General features: G+C 43.7%; 1 protein-coding gene across 4 annotated transcripts in view; it reads left to right on the forward strand.

The window, feature by feature from the left end:
* The window catches only part of lars2 (leucyl-tRNA synthetase 2, mitochondrial), a 47813-nt gene that overhangs the window by 23321 nt on the left and 6986 nt on the right, over positions 1–17506 (forward strand). For all 4 annotated transcript variants that reach the window (XM_035434475.1, XM_035434469.1, XM_035434483.1 and 1 more), the window contains 8 exons: positions 4791–4889; positions 6752–6889; positions 8755–8858; positions 10479–10661; positions 10853–11022; positions 13634–13711; positions 14396–14507; positions 17282–17403. In XM_035434475.1, the coding sequence (XP_035290366.1) occupies positions 4791–4889; positions 6752–6889; positions 8755–8858; positions 10479–10661; positions 10853–11022; positions 13634–13711; positions 14396–14507; positions 17282–17403 (1006 nt within the window). The remainder of the gene's footprint in view (positions 1–4790; positions 4890–6751; positions 6890–8754; positions 8859–10478; positions 10662–10852; positions 11023–13633; positions 13712–14395; positions 14508–17281; positions 17404–17506) is intronic.

Genomic DNA, 17506 nt, shown 5'->3' on the forward strand with positions numbered 1-17506 from the left:
GCCTTGTCTCAGTAACTTTGCTCACACTCAAGGCCAGGGAAAGTAAGAGTGTCATGACAATTGAAATTAATTTTCATGGAGTGATTGATGCAGATGGTTAGGAATGATCGGGTCAGACCAATTCTTAAAATAGTTGCCTATTCATTCTAAAAGCTGTGTTTAGTTTGCTTATTTTCAAGCATGCTAAATTCAATTCTCTGTAGCACATGAAGATTTTCTGTTGATCTACTGACATTGTAGCTACTTCAAGATTACTTTCTATCAATGTGGTAATGTAATAACATTAACATTACAGGAGCAATAGATTATTTGAAACTCCATCTAGTGTCCACAAGAGAGAACTGCAACCCCAAGCCAAAGCATAACACCACCTCACTAGGTGCTCTCAATCAAAACTCCACCCCTGCAAGTGGTTGCCAGATTCTTTCAAAACCTGTGTCTTTTTGCACGGTATTTGTATTGCACTGACGGGCTGCTGGCTATTGTAGCATCCAAAATGTAAAGTGATGAGTCTCACATCAGACATGCATAACATTTTTGTATAGTAACTTTGCAATATATTATGGCAGTACATTAGCTGTGCAAATGGCTAATGATGGGATTTGTCTTATATGGGCTAGCTCTGTGAAGTGGTGTTCAATATGTATGTAGACTAACATTTGCTATGATATAACAATAGCTTGACTGAAATTAACATTCTTCAAAAGCTAGACCAATATTGACTTTTATTTTCCTACAACCTTTATCATTCAACATTTGAGCTGGATAGCAGGGTTTCTTGGGTCTAGTACTGATTCAGGCTTTGCTAGCTCTCTGATGGAGCTGTGCGCTTTCCAACAAAGTCAATCATTACTTCACTGTGAGTGTAAATGCCCATCCCTGGCTGTGCATTTTATTTGTGAGAAAAAGATAGGTGTACTACTGGCTCAGGAGCGTTGTTGGAGGTGGTAACCCCAGTATCTGTTGTCTCAGACAGACATAAACACAAACTGGCTTATGGACAATAAAATATGTTTGCACTTAGGAATGCATCGTCAATGCAATTTTTTTGAGGAAAAGCTTATTTCTCCAAGCTCTGTGGATGTCTTATTTTTTAAATTAGGTGTCAACATTAAAAGGTAGACATAGCACCTTGAAGTAATTACTTTTGTTTGATTGGTTTAAATATAATATCGTCAGGAAGAGGTCAGCTCAGCATGTGTTCTTTAAAAACAAAGCCTAATGTTTAAATTCACTACAAAGGGGAAACAAGCTGTAAGAAACATTGTTGGTGGAACTCAAGTCAGTCTGATGATGTGTCCTTCTTCAACATGCCCCCTTCAGTCATATTCTGATGATCTCTAGATATTAAATTTACCATATCAGAACCTTTTTCATTTTCTGACAGTGATGAGTAACACTATATATAACACTATTGTATCAAATTCAGTTTTTGAACTTAAAACCACTTATGTTCTACCAAATGGTAAGAGCTTCTCATTCTGCAGACAAATCAGATATTTTGCCCAGGGGAGTGAATTCTGTGTGGACACCTATGGCCAGCACTTTTAAAATGTTCTATAAAACTGTTGGGAAATGCAAGTGAGGTCATAGTTACTGATTTAGTCTGCACTATGTTCATATTTTCAGTATGCTTCACAAAGATTCTTATCCGATAAGTAACGTTAGTGTAGTAGGTTTAATTTGGTAAAGTTGCTATTCCATCCGCATACAGTATGTGCTTGAGTCCAGTAGGTACTCTGTCTCACAGTGAAGTAATTAGCAGGATTGTGCAGGGCAGGAACTCCTCCTCTTGCTGTAATGGCCATCTCTTTCTCATAATGGATGTTTTTTGAGTGTTGTCTGTTTATTAATCCCTTTTTCTGTAGAAATAGCCAAGGGCTCTCCAGGAGTCACTCACTTGAGATAAATGCGCTGTAAAAGACCCTCCTGCGAATCTGTAGGGGTTGAGAGGAGAGCTGGCTCTTCCAGTGGATAATACATATCAAGCTTTTAAATAGATGTGGCTTGTTCTGAAAATAATGCCAGCCTTACATAATAATTGCCAGAGAGGTACTTGAACACTGAGAAACAGAAACACACCCATTACTTTAATTTTGCCTGTTAGGCCCAGCAGTAAGTCATTGCGTATATTTTGTAGTGTGTCCATGCATGCTTGCATGCACATGCACGGATCCTAACCTGTGGCTCTCTCTCCAAAGTGCTCCTCTGGCCACTTTGAAAGGAGAAAAATACAGCAGATTGTGGGGTCAGTGCTTCGCTTTAATTTGGTATTGAAAAATATTCAAAGACAATATTCAAAGCACATAATTTGTCAAACATCCGATCACGTAGAAAAACTATTGACAGTGACTATGACATCACCCATTGACTTTCTTTGGGCTTGTGAAAAGCATTATGAAACCACGGAAGTGCAGTTTTCGTCCTGCTGTGTTGCACAAATTGGAGCCTGCAGAGACTGCGCATTAGGGCAAAGGGGTCCCTTATATGGGCATGAAGCCTGGGCCAGGTCTGGGTCATCCACGCATGAGTTACAGTGATGCTGATTCGTCTGCAAAATATTAAAATATTGTCCAAATAATTTTAGATTATTCAATGGAGAAAAAAACACCTATTGCACCTATAGTTCTTCATATTTCGTCTGTATTGGTACCATTGCCTTACATTGAAACGGGTGGCTGAATTTCTTCGATCAATTACTCAGTTTGGGTATAATAATATGAACCCAGACAAATAATAAAAAAACTAGCCCTTCTGGTCGAACACCGGCTGTGTGGCTAATGCACACACACACACACACACACACACACGCACACAAGCAGTCCTCATTCTGCTGACAGTTGCTGATAGAATGTGCAGAGATTAAAGCTGGCCCTCAAAATGAAAGCCCCTGTTAAAACCCCCTGTTTGTAGCACTGGCGCTTGCTTTTCAGATTTTCAAGCCATCTGTGGTGGGAAACTCATGGACTGTGTTAAATGAAAGATGCAATAGAGCGTAAGAAATTCTATGTGACTGAGAGAAAGCAGGAGATTGTACTTTCTTCTGTTTTGTCCTTCGATTAAATGGAAACAAAGGAAGAGAAAGACTAATTTCCTGTGGATTGATATTGTCTCTCGGCCGTGCTAATTGAAACCTGAATGGGGTCAGCCCTGGTTGCTGTCTGCTGGGGGAAGCCATGGTTTCAAATGTGAAAAAAGTGTCCCTGAATGAGGCACTGACTTGCCCTGCCCTGCCTAGCCCAACCCAACCCAACCTTGCCCAGCCCCACCCAGCCCTGCCCAACCCAACCCTGCCCAACCCAACTCTGCCCAGCCCCATCCAGCCCTGCCCAACCCAACCCTGCCCAGCCCCATCCAGCCCTGCCCAACCCAACCCTGCCCAGCCCTACCCAACCCTGCCCAACTCTTTTTTTGACCTCACCTTCACTGTATCTTGCACCCTTTTCTGCTTTAGCTCTTAATCACATTCCTGTGCGTCTCATGCAGCTTTTCAAGTTTAGCTTTGACCTACAATCTATCAAATCAGTCCCAATAAATCTGAGAAAGGGGGTTGCTCTTAAAGTTATTTTTATTAAAGTTATCGTTGAAGTTATTATTATTTATGTTTGGGTGCTGCATATTTCTTACAGATATGTATGATTTTTTTTTTCATAATTTCAAAAAATCGCTTATTTAATATATAAGAAACTTAATTCTGTTACTTGTGATTGAACTGGTTATTTGCATAAGTGCCATAATAGCATTACTAGAATGTACAGTATTGTCTTTGTCTACCGGTTAAAGGGATAGTGGTGTTCACGTGTACTCATAGCAGTTATAGTAGTAATCTACGGTACCTGTTGAAAGTTTACCATTGTTCATGTATACCTTTGGAAAGTAACCCTTGTGGATATAGAGACTCTGCTGCTTTCTATGTCCTTGTTGTCTGCGCAGTGGGCTACAGGTCTGCGTGCATCAGGTCACGTTTGGTCTGCATGGTTGAGGTTGTGTTTGTTTTGTTTTTTGTAGGTCAGGTTGTTTGGTGCAGATCAGGTCATGTTTGGTCTGTGTAGACTGGGTTGTTTGGTTAAATCTGTGTGGGTCCGGGCGTGTGTGGTTCAGGCCCGAAAATGAATGGAAGAAGTGTGGCAGAATTCTCAGAACAGCTAGATTATTCTGCCCTCCTGCCCTCAGTTTGGTATGATCTTATAAAAGTGCGCTTTTCAAATTCCTCTGAAGGAATCAGTCTGCTACACCTAGTCTGTTGCTTAGCAACCCTCAGGCACATACCTCACTGTCCAGGTCCTGTAATAGGGAGTCACTGGCGGATGGGGGAGGGACTGTTTGTTTGGGGGGAGTGTGTGATATTAAAACCAGAACTCAGAACGCTCTGTTTCACACCTCTTCCCTGCCACAGTCAGTCATATTGGGCCAGACATTGGGCAGTTGTGATCACAGTCTATGATGGCAGAGGCTCTCTGGGGACAGTTATTGTGGCTTTGTCTATTCTACTGAGACTCGTTACTGAATAACTGAGCTGCTATTTGATTAGCTGCTTATTGAGTAGTGTCCTTATCATGTTTTAACTTAAGGTGACAGTCTGCGATTCAAGAAGCAACAGCACTGTTCTGCTGTAATGGGAACAAACAGCACAATTGGCTTTATTTCATAAAAAATGTGCTCACCACCTGAAGATCAGTGGGGTGGGTTCAGACAGCCTTATAAAATATTTTAAAATTTAGTTTTTTGTGTGGAATAATATTCAATGCAGTAGAATGCTTAATGTGAGATTGTCTTTCTCGTTTCATTAGATGCAAGGGCCCGGCGCGGAGAGAAACAGACACCATGGACACGTTCGTGGACTCAGCCTGGTACTATTTCAGATACACGGATCCACACAACACACTCAGGTGAAGAGCTCCAGCGCTGCCTGCCCACATGCTTTCTCTCTGTTTCACACACTCTCCACCTGTCTCAGGCACTCATTCTCATCCCCTCTCGTGTTCTCTCCCCTACCCTCCCTCTCCCTCCCTATCTCACACTCTCTCCCACTCCTTGCCTGTTTGTCCCTCTCCTTTTCTCAGTTTTTTTTCTGGGTTTTTCTGTTACTCTCCAGGTCTCTCCCTCCCTCTTTCTTTCTCCTGCTTACTATCTGGTGTGAATTGTTTTTGGGGGATGGGCTTTCACAAGCAGGGCTGATCAACTGGATGAACATTAGATGGAAAACCATTAGACAGGTACACAGAGAGTTTGATGGTGGTAACGACATTTAAGGGAATTTCAGCACCACAGATATTAGAAATGTAATAACACATTTCTCTCTCTCTCTCTCTCGCTCTCTCTCTCTCTCTCTCTCTCTCTCTCTCACTCTCTCTCTCTCCCTCCCCCTCTCCCTCTCTCTCGCTCACACACAAACACATACACACACACACACACATATACACAATCTGACTGCTGAGATTACAAACTATTTTCCCTGATAGATGGCGTGATATGTAGAGCATTTGACAAAAGAGATTCATTTGTGAACTTCCCTTACTGAAAAGCAGCTTTAAGAGACAATGCTTTTTAAGGTAGATGGATTATCCTGGAACAGGAAAAGCAATCGGTTTTGTCCCTTGTCTGTGACAAAGGTTATTTTTGGCTGTATTATGGTGGGGGAGGAGGGCAGAATGGACAGAGAGAAGCTTGGTTCAGCAGCTCAGTATTATTCATTATCGTTATTACATTATTACCCTGCAGAGCTGATGCCTGTGGCAGGGCTGGTTTGCAGTGCTTTTGACCGTATTTTCGCGCATGTGTTGCCTGTTTTATTACGAGGGAGCGGCTGTTGAACATATGACTGCCCTCACGAAAGCCCACTGCTTTAAAGCTTATCCAGCCAGTACAAGACAGGTGCAAAACTTTGAAGTAAAATTTGTTGTTTATTTCACTGTTTATCCGGGGATCAGTGACTCAAGGTCAGCTGGACTAATAATCCCCCCCCCAACAGTATGTGAGAGAGGTAGAGGGTGCTTAATCTGCCAGTGCAAACAGAGTTGTAGATGGCTGAAATTTTATTCAGTTAGAGGCTAAGATGCAAATATTAAAGTCAGTCTTCAGCAGTCAAGGCACAGTGCTTGCTGTGTCCTCAGACTGAAAAGTATACGTGAAACATATATAGTGATATGTGCTTCTCTTATATCTATTTCTCTTACTATTGGAAATTTTTATCATCTTCATAAATTTATAGTATTTTTGTTTTCTTTGCAATATTTTACTCAATTTTATTTTACTATGAATTTCAATTTGGTGAACTTGCTGTAAGGGCTGGCCATTACAAAATAGAAGTAAACATATCGGGTTCAATCCTGCTGTCCTTACCTCCGAAGGCACTAAGCAGCATTCATTTTGCCATGGAGGCATTTATTTCTTCATGTATCTATTCAGGATCAATTCCTTTATTCTGATTCACTGGTTATTGGAACAAAGGATGCTTCTGGTCATGACAGTCTGTGTTTGTTGTCCGTGTTTTAAAAATAATTATTTTCTAATCCTATCATGCTTCAGGCCATATCCGCTCGCTCCACAGCACAGGCCTTCTGGTAGTTTGTTAATCCTGGAAGTGCTGTAATGCGATAATACTGTACTGTTGTGATACTGTAGTCTTTTATTTTTATTTTTTGCATGGCTGCCCCCTAGTGGTGTACATAAGTAGGGTTTTAGGTAGGAACTAAGAATCGGGAAGGAGTGCAAGGTTTTCTCATCAGTCCCTGGTTCTTGTTTTTCCCAGGCCCTTTGACCGTGCTCAGGCTGATTTCTGGATGCCTGTGGATGTGTACATTGGCGGGAAGGAACATGCAGTCATGCACCTGTACTATGCTCGCTTCCTCAGCCACTTCTGTCATGACCAGAACCTGGTTTCACACAGGTACAGTACACCTGTACAGTGCTGGGTGCTCAGGTACGCCACACATGTACAGTGCTGGGTGCTCAGGTACACAACACCTGTGCATTGCTGTATATACGGGTACACTAGACCTATGCTCTGATGGATATACAGGTACTCAGCTATAATATGCCTGCACAGTGCAGGGTACTCAGCTATAATATGCCTGCACAGTGCTGGGTAGTCAGGTATAATACACCTGTACAGTGCTGGGTACTCAGCTATAATATGCCTGCACAGTGCAGGGTACTCGAGTATAATACACCTGTACAGTGCTGGGTACTCAAGTATAATACGCCTACACAGTGCTGGGTACTCAGGTATAATACACCTGTACAGTGCTGGGTACTCAGGTATAATACGCCTACACAGTGCTGGGTACTCAGGTATAATACACCTGTACAGTGCTGGGTACTCAGGTATAATACACCTGTACAGTGCTTGGTACTCAGGTATAATAGGCCTGTACAGTGCTGGGTACTCAGGTATAATACGCCTGTACAGTGCTGGGTACTCAGGTATAATAGGCCTACACAGTGCAGGGTACTCAGGTATAATACGCCTACACAGTGCAGGGTACTCGGGTATAATAGGCCTGTACAGTGCTTGGTACTCAGGTATAATACGCCTGTACAGTGCTTGGTACTCAGGTATAATACACCTGTACAGTGCTGGGTACTCAGGTATAATACGCCTGTACAGTGCTTGGTACTCAGGTATAATAGGTCTGTGCAGTGCTGGGTACTCGAGTATAATACACCTGTACAGTGCTTGGTACTCAGGTATAATATGCCTGTACAGTGCTTGGTACTCAGGTATAATAGGTCTGTGCAGTGCTGGGTACTCGAGTATAATACACCTGTACAGTGCTTGGTACTCAGATATAATACACCTGTACAGTGCGGGGTACTCAGGTATAATACACCTGGACAGTGCTTGGTACTCAGGTATAATACACCTGTACAGTGCTGGGTACTCAGGTATAATACACCTGTACAGTGCTTGGTACTCAGATATAATACACCTGTACAGTGCTGGGTACTCAGGTATAATAGGCCTGGACAGTGCTGGGTACTCAGGTATAATACACCTGTACAGTGCTGGGTACTCAGGTATTATAGGCCTGTACAGTGCTGGGTACTCAGGTATAATACGCCTACACAGTGCTGGGTACTCAGGTATAATACACCTGTACAGTGCTGGGTACTCAGGTATTATAGGCCTGTACAGTGCTGGGTACTCAGGCATAATAGGCCTGTACAGTGCTGGGTACTCAGGTATTATAGGCCTGTACAGTGCTGGGTACTCAGCTATAATACACCTGTACAGTGCTGGGTACTCAGGTAAAATACACCTGTACAGTGCTGGGTACTCAGGTATAATACACCTGTACAGTGCTGGGTACTCAGGTATAATACGCCTACACAGTGCTGGGTACTCAGGTATAATAGGCCTGTACAGTGCTGGGTACTGAGGTATAATACACCTGTACAGTGCTGGGTACTCAGGTATAATACACCTGTACAGTGCTGGGTACTCAGGTATAATACGCCTACACAGTGCTGGGTACTCAGGTATAATAGGCCTGGACAGTGCTGGGTACTCAGGTATAATAGGTCTGTACAGTGCTGGGTACTCAGGTATAATACACCTGTACAGTGCTGGGTACTCAGGTATAATACACCTGTACAGTGCTGGGTACTCAGGTATAATAGGCCTGGACAGTGCTGGGTACTCAGGTATAATAGGCCTGGACAGTGCTGGGTACTTAGCTATAATACGCCTATGAGTTGTGTGGATGCCTGTTGTGTGTTTTTCTGTGTTAGAACATTTCTGTCCCTCCTCAGGGAGCCGTTCCGGAAGCTGTTGGTCCAGGGTCTGATTAAGGGTCAGACCTTTAGAGTGGCTGAGAGCGGTCAGTATCTGAGGCGAGAGGATATTGATTTTTCAGGTGAGTTGGCAGACTGGGAAGGAGTCGTGTTGGGTTGGCAGTAGGATCTATTTTGTGTTCATAGTGAGGTGTCTATGGAATAAAAATGAGTCAATTAAAAACTTATGTGTGTAATTTCTAAATTATAATTTTGGAAAGTGAGGCTTTTTACCTGTTGTAATGTATGTATTCATCATGCTGACAGTGAGGAGAAAGGATACAGTTGACCACTTCTCCTTTGTGGAGCAGACTGGTTATGGTGCATATAAAGTCAAATATAGCCTCGTAGAAACCACAAAAGAGAGCTTGTTTGGCCTCCCCTCCCTCTTTCCAACTCTCTCTCTAGGGCTTTGGGACTTGATATGGCTTTTGGGTTGCTAGGCAACTCTGTAAATAGCAGCACTGAAGTGGCGGCGTGGCAGTAATCGGAGGGAGCGCTTCAGAAGCCAGCCAATCGCCTGCCAATAGAGTGCTTCCTGACAGGAAAATCGGAGGAAACGCCCACAAATGAACTGCAATTATTTCTGCCTGTTTGAGTAAACAAATGGGACAGATAGAGACAGGACTTCGGAATGCCCCTTTTCATAGCTGGATTCCACATTTGAGACAGTTTTCTTAAAATTAAATACGACTAAACTTTCTGAGAACAGGCTTGTAGATAGTGAAAAGGGAGACAATGAGCTAAATAGTGAATTCCTATTTTTTATATTGCATGTTGGTATAGATTTCAAGTGGAGATTATTTTATATGCGGCTGTGAGGTGGGAAGTGGTACTTATTGTGATTACTGAATGGGTTGTGGTTAAAAATAGTTCTGCTGTTGTGTAGTGTGAGTTAGGGGCCAGCAGGTGGAAACAGCAGTGCTTTCAGTCACAGTAACTCATTCTTGACTATTTAGAAAATAAATCGGTTTGCAGGTGCAGATTTTTAAAAATGGCGGTTGAAATAAAACACTGCGAGTAGTCGACCAATCAGAAATTTTCAGCGCTTGCGCCCCACCGCAAATGTTCCGGTACTTTTGGAAAGTACTACCCCCCGAGCAGGGACTTTTTTTGGGGTAAAATAAAGTCCCCAGAACTTAATTTAGACCCTAGTTCCTGCGGTCGAAACGCACTGAGTTCCTCAAAAGGTTCCTAGTTCCGGGGTAAAGTTCCTGCGGTGGAAACGCGACTTATGTGAAATACCAGGCTTTCTGAGAGGGTTGCAGCCACTTACTGAAGGTCTGTCTGAATATCCGGCTCCCGCCCAAGTCCTTACCAGATCCTGGTTCATTTACCTGGAATGATACATTTACTGATGCTTCCCACATGTGCACACACACACACACACACACACTATGCATGCTTTCTGGACTCTGAAATGAGATGTTTCTAGGGCCAGAGTAAAGGTCTCTTTGATTTCTAAGCAGGTTGGATGAAAGATTGCAGGGGGAAGAAAGAGAGAGGGTATGTCACTCCTAGGTAACGATGGGCATGAAATGGGTAAATTACAAAATGAAATGGCCTGACAAAGCCCCCTCTCTTAGAGCTGAGGCCGAGTGAAAAAACTAACTGGAAGTTGAAGAGCGTGGAGTTTAGTATGATGTCCTACCCCTGTGTTTATCCCCACCTGTTCGCATCACTCATTCATCCACGCCCCCTAGGGGAGGAGCCAGTGCAGGCAGGCAGTGGGAAGAAGCTGCAGGTGACCTGGGAAAAGATGAGCAAATCCAAACACAATGGGCTGGATCCGCAGGAGGTGGTACAGCAGTACGGCATTGACACTGTGCGCCTCTACATCTTGTATGCTGCACCCCCTGAACAGTCCATCCTGTGGGACATTAAGAGTGAGTGCCCTTCCAGTTCTCTAACCCTAACCCCACCTCAATCACAGCCCTGGCCCTGAATTTCAACTCCAGCACCACCCCAGCCTGATATTTAAACCATCCCCATTATGTTATGTTGGTGAGATGTAATAGAACCAATGTGTATGATGTCACGCTTCCTTAGTGTGTGATGTAATGTGTCATCTCCACAGCGGATGCACTCCCTGGCGTGCTGCGATGGCAGTCTCGCTTGTGGGGCCTGGTGAGTAAGCTTAGGACGGCACGGCAGACGGGCCCCTCCCCCAACCCCACCCTGCTCAGCAAGAAGGAGCGGGCAGCAGCCAGGAAGATCTGGGAGTACAAGAACTACACAGTTGCTGAGGTAACACCCTGTCTCTGCCTCCCCGCATTAACCCGCTCCCCTGTATATTACATTACACTAACCCGCTCCCCTGTGCATCACATTACATTAACCTGCTCCCCTATACATCACATTACACTAACCTCCTCCCCTATACATCACATTACATTAACCTGCTCCCCTATACATCACATTACACTAACCTGCTCCCCTGTGCATCACATTACATTAACCTGCTCCCCTATACATCACATTACACTAACCTGCTCCCCTGTGCATCACATTACATTAACCTGCTCCCCTATACATCACATTACACTAACCTGTTCCCCTATACATCACATTACACTAACCTGTTCCGCTATACATCACATTACATTAACCTGTTCCCCTATACATCACATTACATTAACCTGCTCCCCTGTGCATCACATTACATTAACCTGTTCCCCTATACATCACATTACATTAACCTGCTCCCCTATACATCACATTACATTAACCTGTTCTCCTATACATCACATTACATTAACCTGCTCCCCTATACATCACATTACACTAACCTCCTCCCCTATACATCACATTACATTAACCTGCTCCCCTATACATCACATTACACTAACCTCCTCCCCTATACATCACATTACACTAACCTGCTCCCCTGTGCATCACATTACATTAACCTGCTCCCCTGTGCATCACATGACACTAACCTCCTCCCCTATACATCACATTACATTAACCTGCTCCCCTATACATCACATTACACTAACCTGCTCCCCTGTGCATCACATTACATTAACCTGCTCCCCTATACATCACATTACACTAACCTGCTCCCCTGTGCATCACATTACACTAACCTCCTCCCCTATACATCACATTACACTAACCTCCTCCCCTATACATCACATTACATTAACCTGCTCCCCTATACATCACATTACACTAACCTCCTCCCCTATACATCACATTACACTAACCTCCTCCCCTATACATCACATTACATTAACCCGCTCCCCTATACATCACATTACACTAACCTGCTCCCCTGTGCATCACATTACATTAACCTGCTCCCCTATACATCACATTACATTAACCTCCTCCCCTATACATCACATTACATTAACCTGCTCCCCTATACATCACATTACACTAACCTCCTCCCCTATACATCACATTACATTAACCTGCTCCCCTATACATCACATTACACTAACCTGCTCCCCTGTGCATCACATTACATTAACCTGCTCCCCTGTGCATCACATTACACTAACCTCCTCCCCTATACATCACATTACATTAACCTGCTCCCCTATACATCACATTACACTAACCTGCTCCCCTATACATCACATTACATTAACCTGCTCCCCTATGCATCACATTACACTAACCTCCTCCCCTATACATCACATTACACTAACCTCCTCCCCTATACATCACATTACACTAACCTGCTCCCCTGTGCATCACATGACACTAACCTCCTCCCCTATACATCACATTACATTAACCTGCTCCCCTATACATCACATTACACTAACCTGCTCCCCTGTGCATCACATTACATTAACCTGCTCCCCTATACATCACATTACACTAACCTGCTCCCCTGTGCATCACATTACACTAACCTCCTCCCCTATACATCACATTACACTAACCTCCTCCCCTATACATCACATTACATTAACCTGCTCCCCTATACATCACATTACACTAACCTCCTCCCCTATACATCACATTACACTAACCTCCTCCCCTATACATCACATTACATTAACCCGCTCCCCTATACATCACATTACACTAACCTGCTCCCCTGTGCATCACATTACATTAACCTGCTCCCCTATACATCACATTACATTAACCTCCTCCCCTATACATCACATTACATTAACCTGCTCCCCTATACATCACATTACACTAACCTCCTCCCCTATACATCACATTACATTAACCTGCTCCCCTATACATCACATTACACTAACCTGCTCCCCTGTGCATCACATTACATTAACCTGCTCCCCTGTGCATCACATTACACTAACCTCCTCCCCTATACATCACATTACATTAACCTGCTCCCCTATACATCACATTTCACTAACCTCCTCCCCTATACATCTCATTACATTAACCTGCTCCCCTATACATCACATTACACTAACCTGCTCCCCTGTGCATCGCATTACACTAACCTGCGGCAGTGATGTGGAATTGGTCTTCCAACTCTTTGTATGTCACAGACTTGCCCAGAGTCTGGTACCATGCCATGTCCCTGGTCTGTCTGTAGTGCAGGTTCACTGGATCACAGGGATGCATAGCAGGCTGCTGCTGGTCTCCTAGCGAGAGCTCAGTGTTCGTTAGTTGTCTTGTGATCACAGATAAAAGCGAACGTGTTAGCCTGCCTTGCTGACAGCTGATGGCACTGAGCCTTTGGCTTTGGCAGGTAGATCAGCAGTTGTGTTCAGTCTCCTGAGTATTGGTGCTGGGATTCTTGGCCCGCGGCCCCAGCCTCTGTCTGAGGATGCGCGTATCCCAGAAGGCCGTGCTGCAGAGTGCTTGTGCGTGCAGGAAGAGCAGTGCAGGGGCTGAGAGGTTGTTGTTTTCTGTCTAGGTGACGGAGCACTTCACGGAGGATTTCCTGCTGAACGCAGCCATCTCCCGGCTCATGGGCCTGACCAACGCCCTCTCTGTGAGTCTGCAGGTGGCGCTGTATGTCTCCAACAATACACTATACACACAGTGGGAAAGAGAGAGAGAGAGGGAGGTAGAAGAAGAAAGAGAGGGGGAGGGATAGAAAACGAAGGAGGGAGAGAGGAATGGGAGGAAAGCTAGATATACAGTACATCATGCAAGATATCACTAGTCTTGTGATATGTATTGGTTTGTGTATTATGTGTGGTATGTGTGCAGCCCTATGATACATGTGTGGTGCTTTATGTTGTGTGTGTGTGTGTGTAAATGTTGCATCTGTGGTGTTCTATGTTGTATGCAGTATCTGCACAACTCTATGTTGTGTGTGTAGTCTCTTGTGTTTATGTGTTCTATGCTGTATGTGGTATCTGCACGTTGTATGTATCATGTCGTATGTATAGCGTTGTGGTGTGATACGTTGTTTGTGTCGTGTTCTCTGTATCATTTTGTATGTGTTGTGTCCAGTGTATCGTGTTGTATTGTATTGTGTTGTATGTGTTGTGTCCAGTGTATTGTATTGTGTTGTACGTGTTGTGTCTAGTGTATCGTGTTGTATTGTGTTATATGTGTTGTGTTCAGTCTATCGTGTTGTATTGTGTTGTTTGCTGTGTGTGTGGCTGCATGATGTGAATGAAGAGTTTGTCCTATTATCAGGTTTGTTAATGGGACGTGTCTCCCCCAGAATGCCTCCTCCCGATTGGTGGAGCACAGCGTGGAGTTTGAGGAGGCTCTGTCTGTCCTGTGTGTGATGACTGCACCTCTAGCTCCACACCTGGCCTCCGAGCTCTGGGCAGGTGAGTCACTCCTGCAGGAGTGATGGAGTGTCAGAGAAAGCAAGATGGATAGAAAGAGAAATGGGAGAGGGAGGGACTGAAAGGGAGACATAATGGGGTACCCCGGGGGTAAAGTGGTTTCTGTGCCCTGAAATAGCTTGATTTATGAGTCGTCTGGCAACTCTTCCAGTAACGCTGCTGCAGTGCTGTCCCTATCTGTTTCAGTGTCACAGCACCAGCAGTAAGAACGTCCTCAGTTTCCATCCCTCTATTAGGGTTACATGTGTTTCTTTTACTGCCCTCCCCAGGGGTGAGAAGGACTCTTATTACTGCCACTCTCCCTCTCTACCTGTCCTCTCACACACTTTTTATTCTCACACGCTGTCCTCTCTCACACTATTTTTTTCTCACACACTGTCCTCTCACACACTTTTTATTCTCACACACTGTCCTCTCTCACACACTTTATTCTCTCCACTCATTCATTTCCTTGTGGTGCTCTGCAGCCAACAGATTTATTATCTCAGCAGTCAACTGATCCCAGCATAACTGGTTATGCTTTATCAATATCAATATAAAGCTCTGATGCAAAAAGGCTAGCGTTAAAGCAAAATAATTCACCTTCCATTCATAAGAACTGGAAATACTATCAAAGTTGGACAAAGGGGTATTCATCAGTACTGTTGCTAAATAATACAATTTAGAATAATACTTCAATATCAAGAATATCTTGAAAGGTGAGATGTAGTGAAATACAAGATGCACTCAAAGCAATATGTGCAGAGGATGAAAAATATATGAGTGCAAAAATAGGCCAGGTGACTCAATCTCCCCATGTGGTTGGTTGGGAGTTCGATCTGGCACTTTCTGCAGTGTGATCCTTTGTGCAGCCCTCTCTGCTTTCCCCCGGTCTGAGCTGAAGAATTAAAGGAGGGCAGACTGCTCATTCACCTTCATAAAAAGAAAGACAGACTACATTCCTACACAATTTTACATGTGTAGAGACTGTCCATCTCTCTCAGCATCCCCCAGACAGTGTTGTGTGATTGTTTGTCTGGCCCATGTGTGCAGTATTTGTAAGTGTACATTTTTACAGCCATCAAAATAGAACAGTTAAGAGGCGTTCTGGTAAGGCTAAAATTCAGTTTATTCTGCACCAAACTTGCACAGCGCCAAATGTTGAGACACCCCCATGTTGGCACAAAGTCCCTTCTTGCAGACCACAAAATGAATCTGGCAGAGAAGGCAAATACTTTGTTAGTGCAGGACCACACTAGCAATTTCACTCGTGCTCAGGTGCAATTGCACTCCTGCTGCCACCCAAATAGGGCCCATTATAATCTCCCAGGGTCTGAGGTGAAACCGTCGAACATATCAAGCCAACACACGGAATATGCCCCCCCCTCCTAAACTTGTCTTTTGCACACTTGTCTTCATCACAAGGCGAACACTCCTGTAGGCTTTTTTGGAGTGTGTATTCAATGTAGAGGCTTCTGTACTCTTTGCCCTGTTATTGAACAAGATACAGCTGCATTTATTGGAGAGGTCAGGGCTCTGGACCAAGGGGGTATGGGTCCAAAACTCCTATTTTATAATGATTTTGAACCCTTTCGTAAACATGTGAAGATAAATCTGTCTAGCAGAAACATTTTTATTGGGGGATACGAAAAGTGTGTGTTTTCAAATGATTCCCTGCTATATAAAGACAACCTGTAAATATAGTATAATATCCACTGAAAATGGCCTGTAAGTGACTTTAGTGGAGACAGTAGGACACGTGTAATACTGTAAAGTTATCTTGGCTTATGTCCAGTTTAGAATTGCAGAAGGTGTGTTTCCAGGATGCAACAGTGTAAAAACTGACTGCTGACCTCACTGAGTAAATAATAATTGGTCTTTTAGATTTGCTTTTAATTAAATGTTGATGGCATGCATTTGCAGAAGACTTCCCCCCGTAATTGCAGATGCTCTATGCTGTTAACGCTTGTAATCGCCATTTGTTGTTACTTTTGGTGTGTACAAAAACAAATTACCACTATCAGAAATGCTCAACTGAGGCACAGCAGGGACAAAAGAAAATTGTAACAATCACAATATTTCTTAACACTGTAGGACATACTGCTCATTTTAAATCACTATGTTCTGGGGGAACATTTCTATTTATTGACGCTTGTCTAATATACTACTCTGAGGACAACATGGGATAAGCATAAGTAAGCTTAAACATTATGCTGTCAATATTCTAATGTGCATGTTAAAGTGATAACTGAATGATTAACTGAGATAATTGCTGAAATTAACTGAGTGATGATTCCACTTTTGCTTAAAATAAAAATCTTGGTGGTGGTGGACTAAATGCATGTGAAGTAACCTCATTTTTTTAGATAACACATTGTATTATTGCACACAGGATTTATGCAAACACATGGTCATTGCGCACGGGACACATTCTCTCTTACTCAAGTGGGAGGAACGGAAGTCCATATCCTTCCTGAAGGCCTTGTTGCTAATTTTACAGTGTGAGGAAGAACTTGTGGCTGTTTTTTGTCGGTAGTTTCCAGCTAGCGTGCTGGTCAGGAGAGGAAATGAGTATGTTTATGTCCCGATCCCAATCAGTACTCATCTTCCTTTAAACACTGTGAATACTACTTGTAGCAGGTAACTAAATGTTTGGCTATCATATTATCAATGTAAGATTTGTTGTAGAAAAGATGTAATGTGCCTATATGTTCTTAGTTATAAACTGATCTCTGAGTCTGTGAATGTATGTACCAGAAGTGTGTCTTTCCCTCTAGGTGTGTCCCAGGTGAGGAACAGTCTTTGCCCTAGTCGGGAGGGGAACGTCCTGCAGCAACCCTGGCCCAGTGTGGACCCAGAGTACCTACAGGCCCCTGACACTGTAGAGGTCACTGTGCGGGTGAGGGCTTACTGCATGCCCGCTACATATTCAGTTCACAGTTCAGAGGCACTGTGTACACACTAAACCCTCTCACTACACACACTGCTCATTCACTACCCAC

The sequence above is a fragment of the Anguilla anguilla genome, chromosome 1 (assembly GCF_013347855.1).
Source record: "Anguilla anguilla isolate fAngAng1 chromosome 1, fAngAng1.pri, whole genome shotgun sequence".
Classification (NCBI taxonomy): domain Eukaryota; kingdom Metazoa; phylum Chordata; class Actinopteri; order Anguilliformes; family Anguillidae; genus Anguilla; species Anguilla anguilla.